Raw genomic sequence first — 15,926 nt, forward strand, 5'->3', positions numbered from 1 at the left:
TGAAGAAGGACGAAAGATGCAGCCGCAGAAGATACGTCGACGTCTCGTCGGAACCCCGTCAAAATCGCGTGAACACACGCCAACGAAACGCTCAACCCTCGTCGATGGATGATACGAGTTTTTCGCTCGTTTTTTTCCTTAAATAGACAAATCGGATAGCTCCTTCGGGTGAGGCAGTGTTTTTTTGGTACTGTCAATCAGCTTTACAGCAATCCTTCGTTCCGGATGAATGTGATCCTCCGCAGGAATGGTTTCCCTCCACTGAGACTTGATTGGAACTACGTATCGCGGTTCTTCTCGTGAAGACGCTAGTAAACGATACAGAAGCTATGGAGAGGATTTCTCCGCTGCGGAAGTACCCGAAGGCAGTGCTTCAAACTCTTCATCCGATTGCTGGGCCGTCGCTCCGCCGTCACTGCTGCCGTTCGAATTTTCGCTGACTGTTCGTTTTCGAGACGGTGCTTTTGGCTTGAACTCTGCAATCGGGAGATCTCTCATTGAGAATTCTGATGTCATGCTTTTCATTATTTCGATTCTCATGTCTCGCAGTCGGATCAGGAGCGCATCAGGTCGAGATGACTCACCCGTTATGACGACGGTAAGGCCATTGACAGTAATGGCAGTTTGTATATCGTTGTTGCGATCAATGTTTTTGAGCTTCTTGTTGTTCTGCTCGCGTTTCCGCTTTGGCTTCGGTTGCTGTGCCACTTGTTGTGCCACAACAAGTTGCGCGGGGTTGATTCGGGGTTTGCGGGTCGACGTTCCTTTGCGTGCATCACAGACTCCACATATGAATGCTTCGGCCTTGTTCCTGTAGTGAGGAAAATATTTCAGTCATTGGCGGTCGGCGAAGGTTCCTCTCTATTCCAGGCTTTCTCTCGTTTCTACGCGGATCCCATGGCCCTATACAGCTGTTCATCTAGCCCACGCGATGTGGAGTTAACGTGACTTGTGGAGGTACAAACAGCCGACTTGAAGGGTTCGGAGTCGGGAACGTATCGAACTCGAGCGAGAACTGACGGCCGACTCCGCACGATCGAGCGAGGAATTACCCAGGAGGGAATATCCTCAGACGAGTCTTAGCGAGGAGGTAATACCCTAATTGGAAACCGTGAGCTCGCTACGGAGCTCGATAATCAATCGTGTCTCTGTTTTGAGCGATGAACCAACATACCTGAACGTGCAAATAGAGCAGTCCCAAAATTCCTCGGTGAACATCTTTCGGTTCTGTTCGCGCTCTCTGCGGCTTTCTTCTTTGTCAGGAATTCGTTCTCTCTCTCTGATCCTTTTCGAGCCTTTCCCGGAGGAATGAGCGCTCTGATGATGATTTTCTCGATGACTGCTGGCCTCGGATCTACTTTCCTTCGATGAAGATTCCCTGCTCGAACTACTGGTCGAACCAGCGCCGTCCCTATCTGTTCCGTTTGTTCCTGACGCCCCACCGCTGGCACTTCCACTACTGCAAAGAGAGGAGACCGCACCATTAGATTATCTCGTCACTAGAGCGCGGCAACTGGATCCTGGTGGATAAGGCACCAAGACGGCGGATATGTACGAATAAAATCCGGAATTAGTGGAAAACTTCCGTCGACTCAAAAGCGCAGCTCGCCAAAGAGTCGATGCGCCATCGACTGCGCTTCAATCAGACTCTATCGGTCATATGACGAGCAGTCTGCGTGAGAGTCTAAACCGGTCGATATCTTTTAGCGAGTACATATTCAGCTCTAGTTCCGGAGGGTTCACGGTCTGTCGAATGCGTTCAACACGGGAGCCGTAAACAGTCTAGGCAAAGAATCTTCGGATTACGACCTCTGGAGAAAAGAGCAATCTCTCGATAGGAGCTAGAGAATTTGTTTACGAATTTTTAAATTATGTACTGTGTAAACATGGGCGCTGATCGCTCGCCAGAGAGATCGCGTCGGGGGAATATCAGAACCGGAACGCATTCGGAATTCCTCGAGCGTTCGCGGTCGATCGCCGTGTATCGCCGATGCCCGCACATTATCCCGTCGGAATACTCCGCGCGTGCTATCGTCCGATCTCGGCTCGCCTGCCTCGCACCGGGAGTTTTCGTGGCGGAGCAATTTTTTCGCTTCCTACTTGGTAATTCAGTCAGTCACATAGTTTTGCGATAATCGGACTGAGAATTTGATCTCCAGAGCTAATAGTCTGGATGTTCGCAAACCCGCCCTTGGGAGATGCTCCAATCCTGCGAGCGAAAAACCACCCATACCAAGGCTGAAAGATCAGAATCACTGGACTCTGTGCGATCACTCAGAGCAGGCTTCCGAGCACATCGCGGGAGAATCGCGAACACTCCTAAACATGTGTCCGGATCTTTTCGGAACGGCGTCAAGCATTCGCATTGAGCTTCGAAGCCAGTAAAGGCATTCTCTCGACACAATCTCGGATAGAACATCCTGAAAGTTCGGGACAAGGTCCGGCATGAGCACATTGTGGCCATGATTTACGGATCGAGTCTCGCCCGCATGCCATGTCACGATTTTCGCAGTGGAGGGCGCTTGTCTGAACGGCGGATTCATCTTCTGAATGACTAAAATATGCTTCCTACGTATTTTTAGAGATAATTGCATAGAAGGCTGCAGGAGTCCTCGGTCGTCATTGCCGGATACGCTACCGATCACGGCATACGAATTGATTCCCGTTCCTGATCAGAATACGATTTCGGCTCCGGTAGATCTCACCCCGTGAGCGAATACTCGAGAGCAGGGCTACACCGATTCGACTCTCGAGCCGCATCATTTTCAACCGGGACACCGCGCTCTTCTTTCACAAGAATTCTGAATCATCTCCATATCCCCCCTCTTCTACTGCAGCATGTGAGGACCGCTCGCTGCGGGTTCCGCAACCGATAGATCTCTTCGGAGGGCTGATGCCATAGAGAGCTTCTACCATTGTATCGTATTATTCCGAGCTCGCAGAAAATCGCTGCAGAGAATACGTGGTTCAACTCAACCGTAGCAGCGTCATATCCTCGGAGTCTAAGAATAACAATCGAAAGACGCTTGATCCTACCAACTTGCTTGCTCGACCCCCTTGTCAAGGCGTATCGAAGATCGCGATAAGCCAAGCCGAAAGCGGAATCACACGCATCGGATGCTGTAGTATTCGGGACACGGGTGTATCGAAGTCTCACGGTGTATCCAATGCGAAGCGAAGCGGAAAGCCTCAGTGCGTCTTCCGAAACAGGCGATCCGAAGCGCCTTTCGTTCACATCTTGCGAATGGCTAGAAGTGCTGCTGCTAGACTCGTAGTTCGACCAGCAGACTCTAGAAGTCCGCGTTTGGTCGCCTGAAACACTCGTCGACCGGCTCGGCGACCGGATGGGAACACACGCGGATGAGGTCAATACACTCCACTTCCTGGAAATCGTTGCGTACCTTTGGGGACTCCGTTTCGATTCACTCATCGGGCTCAGGCGTGAGACATTTTCTCATCGGCCTCAGAGCACTAGCTGCTATGGCTGCAATCGAAGGCCCGACGCTCGAGGGCTCACCAGCACATTTGTTCCGTCGGTACCATCGACGTCGTGCTTGTCGACGATGAAGCCCGAAAGCGCTTTCACTAATGATGGACCCTCTATACTCGGCAGCCGGAGAGACAGCAGCAGCAGCAGCGGCCTAAGATGTTGACAACACCGTGAGCTCTAGCAGCCTGCAAAATGGCGCTTCGGCTCTAGCAGAAGAAGCTTCACTCGCGCATGGCGGCGGCCAGCAACGTCCTCCTCTCTTTCATAGAAGCTTATCAGCTGATTCTCGCGAGCAAAAGTTTTGATGATGATGGTGTCGTCTTCGAGTGGCAGACAGCAGAAGCCAATCCGCGAGTTGAACGGCGCGCAACAATAGCTGATGAATGAATAGAAGGGAAAGCGCCGGCCGCTGATTTCGTCAAGCGACATTCGATCAGCAACGACGGCTGGATTCTCCGTGTGCTCTTCGTGCTGTGATTTCAATCTTCCTTCAGTTGTCGGGATTCAACGAAAGGCGGTTTCCAAGCATCGGTATCGATATAAATAATCATCTGGACCGAGACAATCAGCTTTCAGCTGCCGCGGTCATAAATGGTTCCGGTGCGGAGAAGAGCTCAGGGAGGATTCTTGTAGTAACTCCTTCCGCAACCCGTTTCGAGAGCGTGAAGAAGGAATGGCGGATGCACATCGATTCTTGTCTCAAACCTTCCTCCAGATCATGCTGGATCGACGATACTTGCCGTTGTCGGATTTCAGAGCTCTAGTTCACGCTCTGAATCAGAAATACGACTACGATCTCAGTCTAGATCATGATGCGGATTTGCTCGAATTCATCAGTAAGTATCGCAAATGGGTCAAAAGGCCAGACGGAGCGCTCCTGTTGTGGAGGACCTCAATCAGGATCGGAGACCCATCAGTCCCTGTGCTCGATCTCGATGCGCGATTCAAGCTTCGATGAATTTTCAGACAAACTCAATCCAACGCTGACATCACTCCACTTGAAACTCTCCCAGAGTATAGACGAGGAGAAAGGCCACAGAGTGCTTGTTCTCTGCAATACGCTCTCGTCAGAGCTTTCCCGAAATCCCACGTTCAACGATCAGCAGATGGCTCTCTTCCGTCAGATTGTCACCGCAATAGTTGAATCTGTTGATGGAATCCTCGACTTGGAGCAGGCTGAATCCGCTGTAGTCGACATCCCAAATTGTACGTTGTCGGCTCAGCAAGCGAAGAATACGGTTCAACAACTCATCAAGTAAGTTCCTCGTTCCTGATTGTAGCTCGTCCGTTGTCGATGTCGGTCCGGCGGAGCTCCAACTCTGAGTCTCATCTTCAGTATTATCACTCTTCTCGTATCGATCCTTTTCGCCAGGCAGAAGTATCTGCGATGTTCCAACGACGTTGTCACGCTTACACCGTCTGCTCTGTCAGAACTTCAGCCTTACATAGCCGCGACCATGCCGGATCAGGTTTGATATGCTTCCTTTTTCCCCGTTCCCCCGAATCCCTTCTTGGAAACAGCCCCTGGCATGAGGTCGCAACTTGGTGTCAAAATCTGGTTTCCATCGTTCCAGGTCTCCAACTGTTTCGGATGCAATTCCTTGTGCCTACAGGGAGAGCGCTGTCCCGGGAGTCAGTGTAAAGGTCGCGTACATAAACATTGTGCTCCTACTGTATTTCAGCGGAAAAAAGCATGCAGACTTTGCAAGGGGCCTTGGGGGTCGGAAGTATTCTCTCAATAAACTTACGATTTTTTCAAACGGATCCGATTTCGAGACGGGGAAAGAGTGTGATCGGCTTCGGATCCTGGAGGGGATCTGGGAGAGAAGATGATCTACATATTTCGAGACCCGTCATCACATTTTTTTCGATTTATCCAGACCTCGGCTAACGACTCAATGGAACTCACCTCTTGTGCGGTTTTGGCCTCAGCGCTCGCAATCTCTTTTTCAAGCCGACACGCATCGCGAACAACATACTTGTTGATCGAGAGCGAGCGCTCTGTGACGCTCGAGAACTCGGTGTAGACCCCTCGGCTGTCCGTAAAACCTGTAGTTCGGACCAAAGCATGCTTCTGAATCGAGAAGAGAATCTGACACGCGGAAGAGAATATGCAAGTCGTTCGGAATGTCGCCAGCTCAGGTTGAAACGTCTTCCGGTAAATCGACTCCCCGAGTCCGTGAAATTTCTGAAGTCTATTCGACATTTGAAACTCCCCGAAGACAGACCCAACGGGCTCTGGAACTCAGACCCGAGCTCCAGCTGAGCGGGCCAAGGCTCGGCTTTTCGGGACGAGGAGGAAGTCAAGCTTTCCAACTTCGGATACACTCATACTTTGCCATGATTCCGCAGCGCCTCTAGGAATGTGACTTCAAGGGGACGGTCTAGTTTTCCTCAAGCTCAGGAAGTTCCAAAGGAGAATACGACTCGCGAAGAACCATCAGCCATTTGATCTTAAACCTTTCATGTCCGGAATCGAGCTGAGGGCATGCTCAATACAAAGCTACGAAAAATCGACGAATCAGCCTTTTGAATAGGGACAACGACTCCTAGCCCCTGAATTCCAAGAGCTCAAATATCGTCTCTTGGATTCGAACTCGAGTTTCGTACTCAGAAGCGTTTGACAGCGAAGAACCAGAACTGGGAGGGTCCGGCTTTTTTTCCGGATCCATTCCTTGCGTCCGCAGAAGTTCCGCGGTTCGAGGAAGAAATCAATTTTACCTCTTTGTCCTGCCGAAAGCGAGGATGTCTTCGACAGATTCCACGGTCCGCCGATCTCACATCGGTGCTTGTTGTCAGTCCTCAAGTCGGCTCCCGAAAACCCAGATTCTGTTTACTCGAATGAAGCGCTGGGAGCTTGTTTTCACAATAGAGACGTGTGGTGACACCGCGGAGTGCGTGGTCGCGTGCGACGGCACCTCGACTCCGAAGTTGACGTAGGTTCCGATGTTTTGGCGCCTTCCGGGAGGAATTGTCTACTTCTCACTGTTTAGGGTTCAGATCGTTTCGATTTGAAAATTGCTTAGTTGAAGAAGCGGCCGATCGATCTTCTCCCACATGGAGTCCTTCTTCTCACTTCTTCCTTTTCTTGAGAATGATTGCCGTTGGCCAGCTAGCTCTAAAGTCTGGTGTGAGACCGAACAGAAATGGTTCTCAAGTTTCAGGCGATTGCCGTTTCTCGCTCGATCCTGCTCCTTTCAGGTCGCTCTGTCACGAAGCGAGTTGAGAAGATTGGATACACGAGGAAAACTGAGACGCTCCGTTTTGATTCGGGTGATTCGAATCCAAGGCGAGAAACGGCTACCACCCTCCGGAGCTTTCTCATCAGCTCTGGCGATGAAGGTAGGCCTTTCGAAAAAGGAGGTGATCAAATCACGGATCACGACTTGGCCCTGTCTGTTCTCATTGCGCGGTCGAAAGCGCGCGGCTTCGATCTTCAGCGAATCTACATACGAGTAGACTGTTAGTCGAGCCTGAGCGCAGAATTGTGTGAGAAAAAGCGGTATTGATAAAGAAGACCGAGGAGGACTCTCTGACAAGTCTACCGAACAACAGCTCGACGTTTTCCCTACTCACTCGCAACCGACCTCGTGGCAGGGGATACGCCGTACTCTACCTACCAGTGCACAAGCGCAGTGTCTGGTGCGGAACTCGGTGACTTTGTCAGGATATTCTCGCCAATGAATCTTCTCGAGTTTTAAGAAAAGGGTATCGTGATGTCGAACTCGAACCGGGAGTCGTAGAATTACATTCAATTTGATCGCCCCCGCGCTCGGTAAGAAGACCGACGCCCGTCCACTCCTGAGAGAATCGACGTTTCTCTGACGTCGTCAGGAATACCTAGAAATCTTTTCCGGAAGTTTCCTCTGCCTGCAGCGATGATCGTCAAGGGTCCAACTTGTAGTCAAGTCAGAGGTCCGATTTTCGAAGGTTCAAAGGTCTTCCACTTCGGTCCCTCGAAGGATTCCCGTACGATACGTCGCGTAGCCTGACGTCGCCTCCGCATCCCTTCGCGACAAAGTTACCCGGCTGCACTGTAGGGTCGCGCCGAGCCTCGGATTGCGTTGCATGAACGACGACCATGAGGAGGGGGGACGAGATAATGCAGCTCTTACAATAGTCATACGATAGATGTACACAAGAGTGTTCTCGCAAACGCTCCTCCTTTGGGAACTCTTGACAGACGACTCGATGCGTCGACCGTTTCCCGCTTCCTCGCCGAAGAAAAGAATCAATCTCGAACTTTACATGATTTATTTCCTGTCCATCCAAGCCGAAAGTGATGCGTTCCCGATCCTGTAACCGTGCCTCTGAATATTGGTGAGAACGGTGCATTAAACGACCTCAGCACCTTCCACCTCAGTCGCCTTTGAAGGGTCGGAGAGTCTCTTGATTGAATTCCGAAGCCAGCTCTTCCAATCATCGCTGCTGGGAGCTCCCGTTTTCACGGTCCCGAGATCGAGCACACACTCTTTGACTTTACCCGATGCTACCCCAGCCACGGAGCGTTTGAAGTCGCCGTCTCGGAAGAACAGAAAGACAGTAAATACTATCGAAGCGAGAGCTACGCAGCAGCAGATCGCCGAGAACCAAAGCAGCAAGAACACGAAGAGCGAAAGGACGCGGACGACGACCCGTGAAACGCATTTGAAAGAAAAAAAACGTCTTCCGCAGGAACCTCCGTTTTGGAGAAGTCAGACGTTTCATTAGACTGACGTGGTTCTCCCTGACCCGGCTCCGCTTCAGAATCGAACTTGACTTCGGGCAGCGATTCAGGTCGGGATCCGATTGTCCTCCCGGCGGGGGTTGGATCTCTTGAGATCTGTTCCTCCTTCATTGGCGTGGGGAATGTGTCGCCGAAAGGTTTCCCCGATGGTGGATCGTCGTTGATTGCTGACGGGAAAATCGGGAGGTCCAGGAAGTGTGCGCGCGTGTCGCTCACACCGTAGTTCGGTCGCACACTGGAAGAGAATACATGCTTCCAGACTCGGGTGGCTTCCGAAGAGATTTCCTTCCACAACGATTCACAGGTTGCTGGCTTTGTGAGAGCCAGCACGAACAAAACGATACTCAAGAGCTGCATTTCGGAAATTTTTGATTCGAGAAGTGATGTTTCTTCAAGACAATGCTCTCGACTTGTGTAGATGAATCGAGAGATGCAAGAGGTTTTAAATTATGGTTGAGAGGGTACAGAAAGCCTCTCTGAAGATTAGACAACCGAGCACCGAGGCTCAGAGTTTAATTGGATTTCTTGCATCGGACCCTCCGAGCGCTTCCGACGGGTTCGTGATGCCAACGAGAACCCCACCGATCTCACAAGAGGATGATGGGGCTCGGAGAGGGGTTGCGAGCGCCTGCAGACCGCGAATCTACGCTGGGATCGACCGAGATCAATTTTCGCAACTCAGTAATGGCTCTGGATCGGGGGGCGGGGGGACACTCGAGTGTTTCGTGGGGTAACCTTTAAAAGGTCGAGCCGATGGTGCCCTTGACGCCTTTGGGTCCATTCTCTGGATGGGAGCCTGCGATGGGAGCCTGACGCGCCCATAGAGAGGAATTCGCACATTCTGTCACTCTTTGACGAAGGAAAAGCATTCATTCAAATAATACACTCTAGCTCGATTGCAGATCGCAGGCATCGTCCAACCTCCGGAAATTCCCAAGTCAAACTTTGGCTCATTACGAGAGTTGGCTGAATACTCTTGACATTCCCACGGCTCCATTCGGGTCATTTCGCTTGCTGTCGAAACACATCCTAAGGGTTTTCAGTGCATGTTTCAATACCATTGCTAGCTTCTCTGCGAGCATCGAAAGTCGAGGTCTAGGCATCACCCTTCGGGTAAAATTCTCCGGGATGAAGTGGAGCAGCGCCTGGTCGCAATAAAGTTTTCAGCAAAGATCATCAACACGGAGGAAGTTCTTCCAGCCCCTCGTCCCCCCCCCCACCAACGGTTCCTGCTCCCTTCCAATTCCAGATTCCGGATACTTACCACGCTCCCCGAACGGAGCCTCAGGTTGTCTCATGTATATTGCTTTTCTAGCCATGCTCGAGGAGAGAAGCTTCGGCTATCGCGATTTGGGTAGGCTCCAGGAGTTTATTCGGAATATCCCATTCTGAAGCTTAGCCGCCATGCGTGTGTCGATTTCGAACGTTTTGGGATCCGTCCAAGTCGGCGAACGACTGTTTTGACAATACGACATCGGGAGGAATCGGCGTCAAGATGATCAAGTTCATCGCCGTTTTCGGGCTTCTAGTATCATGTTCCGAGACGCAAGACATAAGGCCGGTGTTCGCTCTTTTCCACTCGTTCGAGCTCGAAGGATCCGAACCTATTTGGATGGCACGAGCGAAAGTCACTGTCGATGCGTTGACGCACAATCCTTCGAACAGAACTGCTTCGAAGGTGAGAGCATCTGCGAGAAATAACTCGGAAATCGAGCGAAACCCTCAGGGAATGTCCCTATAGCAGGACGACCAATGATGGATCTCCATTTGGGAATTCTCCCGTGAAGAACTCCCAGTGGAGACGATTGGCGGTTGGCCATGGATGCGAAAGCTCAGCTTTGCTAGACTCACGGATATGCGTGCCCGAGGCGCATACAGACCGCTTACACACTTTTCCATACATGTGTCTTGCATGGGAATCCCAAAACTTTCCCTTCCCAGGCGATGATTTCCATCGAATCGAATCAGCTGACACCCGAAGAGCGGAGGAAGGTAGACAACCTCGCGCTCTCCGGAAAACGCTATCAATTGAAGGCCGTGGACACCTCGACAGGACATCATGTTATAGCTTATACCTACCACGCAGATCCTCTCCAGCAAACTCTGAAGGTATTTCGTCTAGACCACTCAGACAGCCTCCGTACGGAGAGCATGAAAATCTCGGTCCGCAATCGGCGATTCCTGATAGGATTGTTATGATGGCATTATATGCGATATTCGGGAATCACTCGCATTCATCAATTGAAAACCGCGCGTATTCGAGCGTTCGTATTTTCTTCCAGCTCTCTTTGGACCCCTCCGGGTTCCTCGAAGGAGTCACTTTTCTTCCTGCGGGTCGCGAACAGGTGATTGTTGACATCATGCAACTGGCTCCTCAGCCGGAAACGGCAACGTATATTCAACGCATGGACCACGAACGTCGCGAGCGTGAGAAGACTCAGGGACAGGATAACAGAAACTTTTTCGCGAAGTATTGGATGTACATAGTGCCCCTAGTCATATTCTTGCTGATATCCGGCGCTGGCAACCCAGAGGGCCAGTGATCGCGGCGTTTGATTTATTGGATTAATTACGTTTTTTTAACTTGGGAGCGCGAATGTGTGTAATATATTGAGAGTGAACGAGCTGTGAAATAAAAGAGGGGAGTCCAGTGACTCTCCTCCGAGATTCGATAGAACCTGTTCTACCTCGCTAGCCGAGTCCGTCTCTCGGGATTTTGAACTTCCATCTTCTTCCCAATCGGGACTCCGGAGTTAATGTGGCTTCGCTCAGTCTGCAACAAAGGACCAGGGCGCCCGAGTGAGGCAGGATTCCACTTGGAGGTTGCGATTTGGAGAGTTTGCCAAACTCTGGGCCACATCGAGCAGGCAGCGTACAGTAGCCCCTCGCAGCTCTCATTTCTCGAAAATTTGTACTTCTGAAACCTGACTACAACAGGAGATATCAACGAATATCTGAGCCAGTCTCTATCAGAAAATCAAAATATTGACATCTCGCTGCCTCCCTCGGGACCTGGCGACCTCTGAGCCGCGCCAGGTGCGGCAAATATCTCAGAGCCCATTTAGAAACCTGTATTCCTTGAGGTCGGTACCCTGACAGTTGCAGTGGAGCCTGCTGGATCGGCGCCATCGAAACCGGCCTTCTACGACCAAATAATCGAATTGACCGACAAAACGGGCCGAAATACCATGGTTGTCCTCGGGAGGGAAGTCGCCGAAAAATGGTTGGCCGATTTTCGGATGATCGATTCGGCGGATTCCTCTGCGGAGACGTCCTACTTTAGCTGTCTCCGCGCAGAGACAAAGCCTCCCTCTCAGAGAGAGACACGCTTCAAGACTGGCGCTTTTCCCCCTCACCACTTTTTCCCTTCGAGCTCACGTCCATGAGCCTCATTCAGTGGGCGGGTACGTGATGGTCGGGCGCCGGAGTTCGGTCGACCATGGCCCGAGTGGTCTCTGGCAAGTTTCTTACCAGCGGAATAGGAATCACGGGGGGACAAGCCTCGGTCCTCGGAGGAAGAATCCGGTTGTTGCTCAGAGACTAGCAACTTTTGCGCATGTGACCGCACCGACCCGGATATCCTCTTGCTCCCAGTCAGCTCAGGCCTGATCCATCGGTGTCCCCACGTGGAAAGCGATTCCCCGGAGATCCGGGAGCACCGCAAGGACATTCAAGATTAGAATCCTCCCATATCGGAGCCATGAGCTCCATACTAAGATCAAGTCATTCTGTGTTCTGGGAGGATCATACAGACTGAGCAGTTCACTCCTCATCGCTTTCCGCTTGCACTCCAGCGCGAGGGGAGGATGTCTGAAGAAATCTCTGAAGTTGAAAGAGGCGAATTGTTCAATCCAAGTCGAAATTTATTTCTTCTGCTTCCGGGTGCATTGCGAATGCTGTCCGCTGATTAGCCTTTCCATTTCTTATGTTCAAGCAGACTTTGTGCACAACGCGCTCGATCTACTATCTCGGCTCATCCATGGACACGATCTCTACCAGCTCATTTCATCCATTCTTCTCACCCCACGGAGTTTCCGTACTTGGAGCGCGAAAGGAAGTTGCTGGACTAGAACGATTATCTTCGAAATCAACGAACGAGTGACGAAGCACGCCTCGGAATAGCGGGATCGCCTGGAGACGGTCTCTTGGCGATTTCTCGCCAAGTGGTGCCACCCGCAGGGAACTTACGACCAGAGCGTTGGTGGATAGCGAAAATAAGTTGATGGGAAAATAATGCCTCAGAAGTATAATCGTTCCGCGCGATGCGCTGCAGGTCACCCAGGCACCATCATACCCGCAAGGTCTGAGATCCATCTTCCGTATGGATGTTCCTGGCTCTGGACTGCGGAGGTGAACGGAAAAAGTCCTCGAGAGAACTGTGGCGCAGAGAAGTCTCATTAGGTCCTGATTCAAGGGGAGACTCCCATGGGCCTGATTTTTTTCGACATGCCATCCCTTCGCAGAACAGCTCCCATGCGCAGCGATCGCATCATAAAAGCTCCATTCTCTCCTCCGAGAGATCGATTCTTCCCGTATGGTGCGCGATCTGGACTACGTTGATCGCAGAAGATGATAATGATCACCGGCCAGAAAAAGGTGGCGCGCTCGTCCGATCGAAGACCCTCGCCTATAGCTGCTCCGTTTCATGTTCTCCATCTGGGATAGGTTTCGGCGCTGGCCTGTGTTGATTCGAATTATTCGTAGCGAGTTCTTGATGCTGATGCTGGAGTATTTCTTTGACGACCGAGATGTCCAGAGGGAGTAAAGTTATCTGCAAGGATCTCGTATCCAGTATCCGTTCGCGGCTTAATCACTATCTCTAAGCAGGACTCGTTGGAGCACTCCTTGCAGGGCTTAGCAAGCACTCGAACATGCCCGTACATACGTTGTTCTGTCCCGCCTGGCAGATTTCGGGCATGCTGAGAGTCAAACACTGGTCTTTCAGACCCTTGTTAACGTCGGGCTGGGACGTTGGACGTAACGATACTTTACGCTCGAACCCGTTGAGGTCCGCATCCCTCAGTACCTGAACTCGGCTCAGTGCTGGAAGAATGAGACGCGTCAGCCTGACCATCCGTCGATTGAATTCTGGCTACGGATGAGCTGGAGCGATTTCAAAGGCAGATCGATTGCGTAAGGGAGTTTTTGTGATGATGAACAGACTGGGTCATTGGACGATCGTCAGCTCGAAGAGCTCTAAGACTGAAAGGACGGGAGCTAGATCGCTCGGATTGAAAAAGCTCTATGCACGGGATCCCCGTACACAAGGTGATGGCTCGCTCGCGGTATTGAGAGATTGCCGAATTTCGATGGAATTCCTCGTCTGTGGTGGGGTTCTCGCGGAAAAATCAGAAAAATACCGGTGATTGGCACAAGCGCCGAAGAAAGGGGTGAAATGGCTCCTAATTCGAGTCACAGGATCATCCGACCCGCACATTACCGTCATCGAACGTAGTTTCTGTGGTCACGGTGAGCATGTTTAAATATCTTCGGAAATCCTTGGTCAGCGTTGTCTTGTGGAGACGGAGCTGGATTTCCTGCTTTGTCCTAGGGATTCGGTACTTCAAACAATTGAGTAAGCAGCACATGATGAACACTGCCATTAAGAAAGGGAGATTACTGTAAGTTGCCGGATAGGGATGGCAGAAAAGCAATTTTTTCATTGCTAATTGCTGGCGATTATTTGTTGCCCTAGGAAGCTGTCGCGAAAGAGGGGATGAGAGTACAAGTACGGAATGGATAGAAGTCTGCCACGTGCGCCACTTTCCCCAGAGGAAATCATCCCGAAACTTAGACGTTAGACATACACTCGGTCTAACTTCTCCCTGATATTCGCTTAGCCTCATGCATGCCGAGATGGCTTGAACCCATTCATTCTTCCAGTTGGGTCAGCAGCGTTCCGCGCACTCAGATTTCACTAGACGGGAGGAACTCCCACTCACCCAGGAGAACTGCACCAAGCAAGAAGAAGAGAACGGTCGAGTCATTCGCAGCAAACAAATTCAAGGGATTGTTGATCCACGGCATGGCCATTATCTCGGCTCGCTGGTTATATTGCTTATACGTATGTAAAAAATGGTACGGATCGCTCGATAGCTCTGGCTGCGATGCGACTCTCACGGGGTTCACTTGATTGCATTCCAAAATTAAGTCGAGGCATGAACCACTCGCTGGGAGGAAGGATCTGGGCCAACAACAGGTTGTGCGAGGAACGTGCACTAGTGGCGAAGGGTAGGAGAGGTCGCATTTTCGTGAAATATTCAACATCGAGGACTTCACTCTGCTGATGGGCCGAAGGGCGTATACTCCTCCGAGATCACTCCGGCGATGATATGGAGCTTACACACAAATAGAGAAGTTGAATCTCTCAGTTACGAATTCATGGAAGACCCTATTTCTCTATTTGCATTTTGCCCTTGATGTGATCTTCTTGACTGATGGTGCCGAAGCGGGGAGAAGGGGAAAAGGTAGGGATTTGGGACTCTCCACGGGCGTCTCACGCGAGAGTCACTGATCGGGGTAGATATGCTCGGAACCGAAAAAGAGGACAAGTCACCACTAATTATTGTAGGACGAACGAATAAGCGGATCTCGCTGACGACGATTTTCAGCTCATCTAGCTGGAAGGGGTAGATCTGGCAGGCAGAGCGAACTGGCAGACACTACTTTCCAACTGGACGAAACTGCGGTTCACCAAATAACACCGAAAGACCACGGCTCCGAATCCCGAGCAGACACACAATTCATGAGCAGAATGAGACACTTGATTGGACAGCGGGACGTTTTTCCCCAAGCTCCGCATCGGAGTTCTGAACTGGCGGCACGAGAATCGACGAGTGAGTGACAAAGTGTAGGTGGCGAATGCTCGGAGTTCGTGGAGCTGTGGAGCGATGATGACAACTCGGCGGCTGGTCGAAGACTGGCCGTAAACGAAAGTCATTTCTTTAACGGTATGGTGAGCGATAGGACGTTATCTCAAGTGTTGATACCCAACGGTCAACAACAAGAGTCTTAGGGGCGCCCCAGAAATTGTTTAGAGAGAGCTAGCCGGGCGGGAGGGCAGGATTTGGACAAGAACCGCCCTCTTCGAAGACAAGAATCATCTTCATCTCTTCTACCCACTCACCTTCCCGCGTGGGGCTGAGTGTCGCGCGCTTACTCAGCTAACCATCATCGACGAAACTACGTACCTACGAAGATTGGACACAGCTGGTATACCGTCGAGACGAAAGGCAATCTTCGTTCCTTCCGAATATTTCCTCGGAGATGCTCCAAGGAGAATGAGGAGAGCTACGACTATACGGCCGCTATAGCCAAGAGTTGCGATGAATAAGGGAGTGCGAGAGCAAGGCGTGCGAAGTAACTTCGCTCGTGGTGGTTGCGCTTGTCGTGACGGAGTTGGTAGAACTGCTCTCGAAGGCAGTTTACAGCCGCTGTGTAAAAACACACTAGGAACTATTGCAGATAAGATTATCGGAGTCTATAGTTCTACGAGTGGACATAAATTATTATTCCTTTCCCAGGTACCTCCTTTTGTTCCCGTCGCGATGCATTGTTCCGTCGAAACAAGGTCCCGTCGAGTGGGAATCATGCATTTCATTGTGAATTCTAATCGAGCCATGGCTCGAGAAGAACTCCCTCGTTCTAGCCCTCCGAGCGTTCTCAAGAATCTTTGAGAGCTTTCAGTCAGCGAGATGGAATGAGATAGTG

The 15,926-nt window shown here is 51.1% G+C and overlaps 3 protein-coding genes across 3 annotated transcripts; 2 read left to right on the forward strand and 1 right to left on the reverse strand.

Annotated features, from left to right (window-relative positions):
• Positions 1-125: 125 nt before the first annotated feature.
• On the reverse strand, positions 126-3,651 carry RYBP (ring and YY1 binding protein). The gene is made up of 4 exons (XM_003741538.1): positions 3,402-3,651; positions 1,175-1,459; positions 585-811; positions 126-476 (listed from the first exon to the last, which is right to left on the reverse strand). Exons 1-4 carry the CDS (start codon positions 3,428-3,430, stop codon positions 328-330), a joined length of 690 nt encoding a protein of 229 aa, XP_003741586.1. The 5' UTR covers positions 3,431-3,651; the 3' UTR covers positions 126-327.
• A 153-nt stretch (positions 3,652-3,804) lies between these two features.
• LOC100903022 (non-structural maintenance of chromosomes element 1 homolog) lies at positions 3,805-5,251 on the forward strand. Its single transcript, XM_003741539.2, has 4 exons — positions 3,805-4,326; positions 4,457-4,745; positions 4,863-4,959; positions 5,065-5,251. Exons 1-4 carry the CDS (start codon positions 4,164-4,166, stop codon positions 5,230-5,232), a joined length of 717 nt encoding a protein of 238 aa, XP_003741587.1. The 5' UTR covers positions 3,805-4,163; the 3' UTR covers positions 5,233-5,251.
• Positions 5,252-9,637: 4,386 nt separating this feature from the next.
• Positions 9,638-10,883, forward strand: EMC10 (ER membrane protein complex subunit 10). The gene is made up of 3 exons (XM_003741540.2): positions 9,638-9,894; positions 10,158-10,325; positions 10,499-10,883. The coding sequence occupies exons 1-3, from the start codon at positions 9,712-9,714 to the stop codon at positions 10,757-10,759; spliced, it is 612 nt and encodes a 203-aa protein (XP_003741588.1). The 5' UTR covers positions 9,638-9,711; the 3' UTR covers positions 10,760-10,883.
• Positions 10,884-15,926: the final 5,043 nt, after the last annotated feature.

The sequence above is a fragment of the Galendromus occidentalis genome, unplaced genomic scaffold (genome assembly GCF_000255335.2).
Source record: "Galendromus occidentalis unplaced genomic scaffold, Mocc_1.1 scf7180000077185, whole genome shotgun sequence".
Classification (NCBI taxonomy): Eukaryota; Metazoa; Arthropoda; class Arachnida; order Mesostigmata; family Phytoseiidae; genus Galendromus; species Galendromus occidentalis.

Excerpts from the sequence above, each read along its gene's own strand:
- RYBP (XM_003741538.1), bottom strand. The coding sequence starts at position 3,430 with ATGAGTGAATCGAAACGGAGTCCCCAAAG. Across the intron at positions 812-1,174 it reads TGCTCTATTTGCACGTTCAG|GAACAAGGCCGAAGCATTCA; the intron begins GTATGTTGGTTC and ends TCCTCACTACAG. Across the intron at positions 477-584 it reads CCTTACCGTCGTCATAACGG|AGTTCAAGCCAAAAGCACCG; the intron begins GTGAGTCATCTC and ends TCCCGATTGCAG.
- LOC100903022 (XM_003741539.2), top strand. The coding sequence starts at position 4,164 with ATGGCGGATGCACATCGATTCTTGTCTCAAACCTTCCTCCAGATCATG. Across the intron at positions 4,327-4,456 it reads GGATTTGCTCGAATTCATCA|ACAAACTCAATCCAACGCTG; the intron begins GTAAGTATCGCA and ends ATGAATTTTCAG. Across the intron at positions 4,960-5,064 it reads CCGCGACCATGCCGGATCAG|GTCTCCAACTGTTTCGGATG; the intron begins GTTTGATATGCT and ends CCATCGTTCCAG.
- EMC10 (XM_003741540.2), top strand. The coding sequence starts at position 9,712 with ATGATCAAGTTCATCGCCGTTTTCGGGCTTCTAGTATCATGTTCCGAG. Across the intron at positions 9,895-10,157 it reads CGAACAGAACTGCTTCGAAG|GCGATGATTTCCATCGAATC; the intron begins GTGAGAGCATCT and ends TTCCCTTCCCAG. Across the intron at positions 10,326-10,498 it reads CTCTCCAGCAAACTCTGAAG|CTCTCTTTGGACCCCTCCGG; the intron begins GTATTTCGTCTA and ends ATTTTCTTCCAG.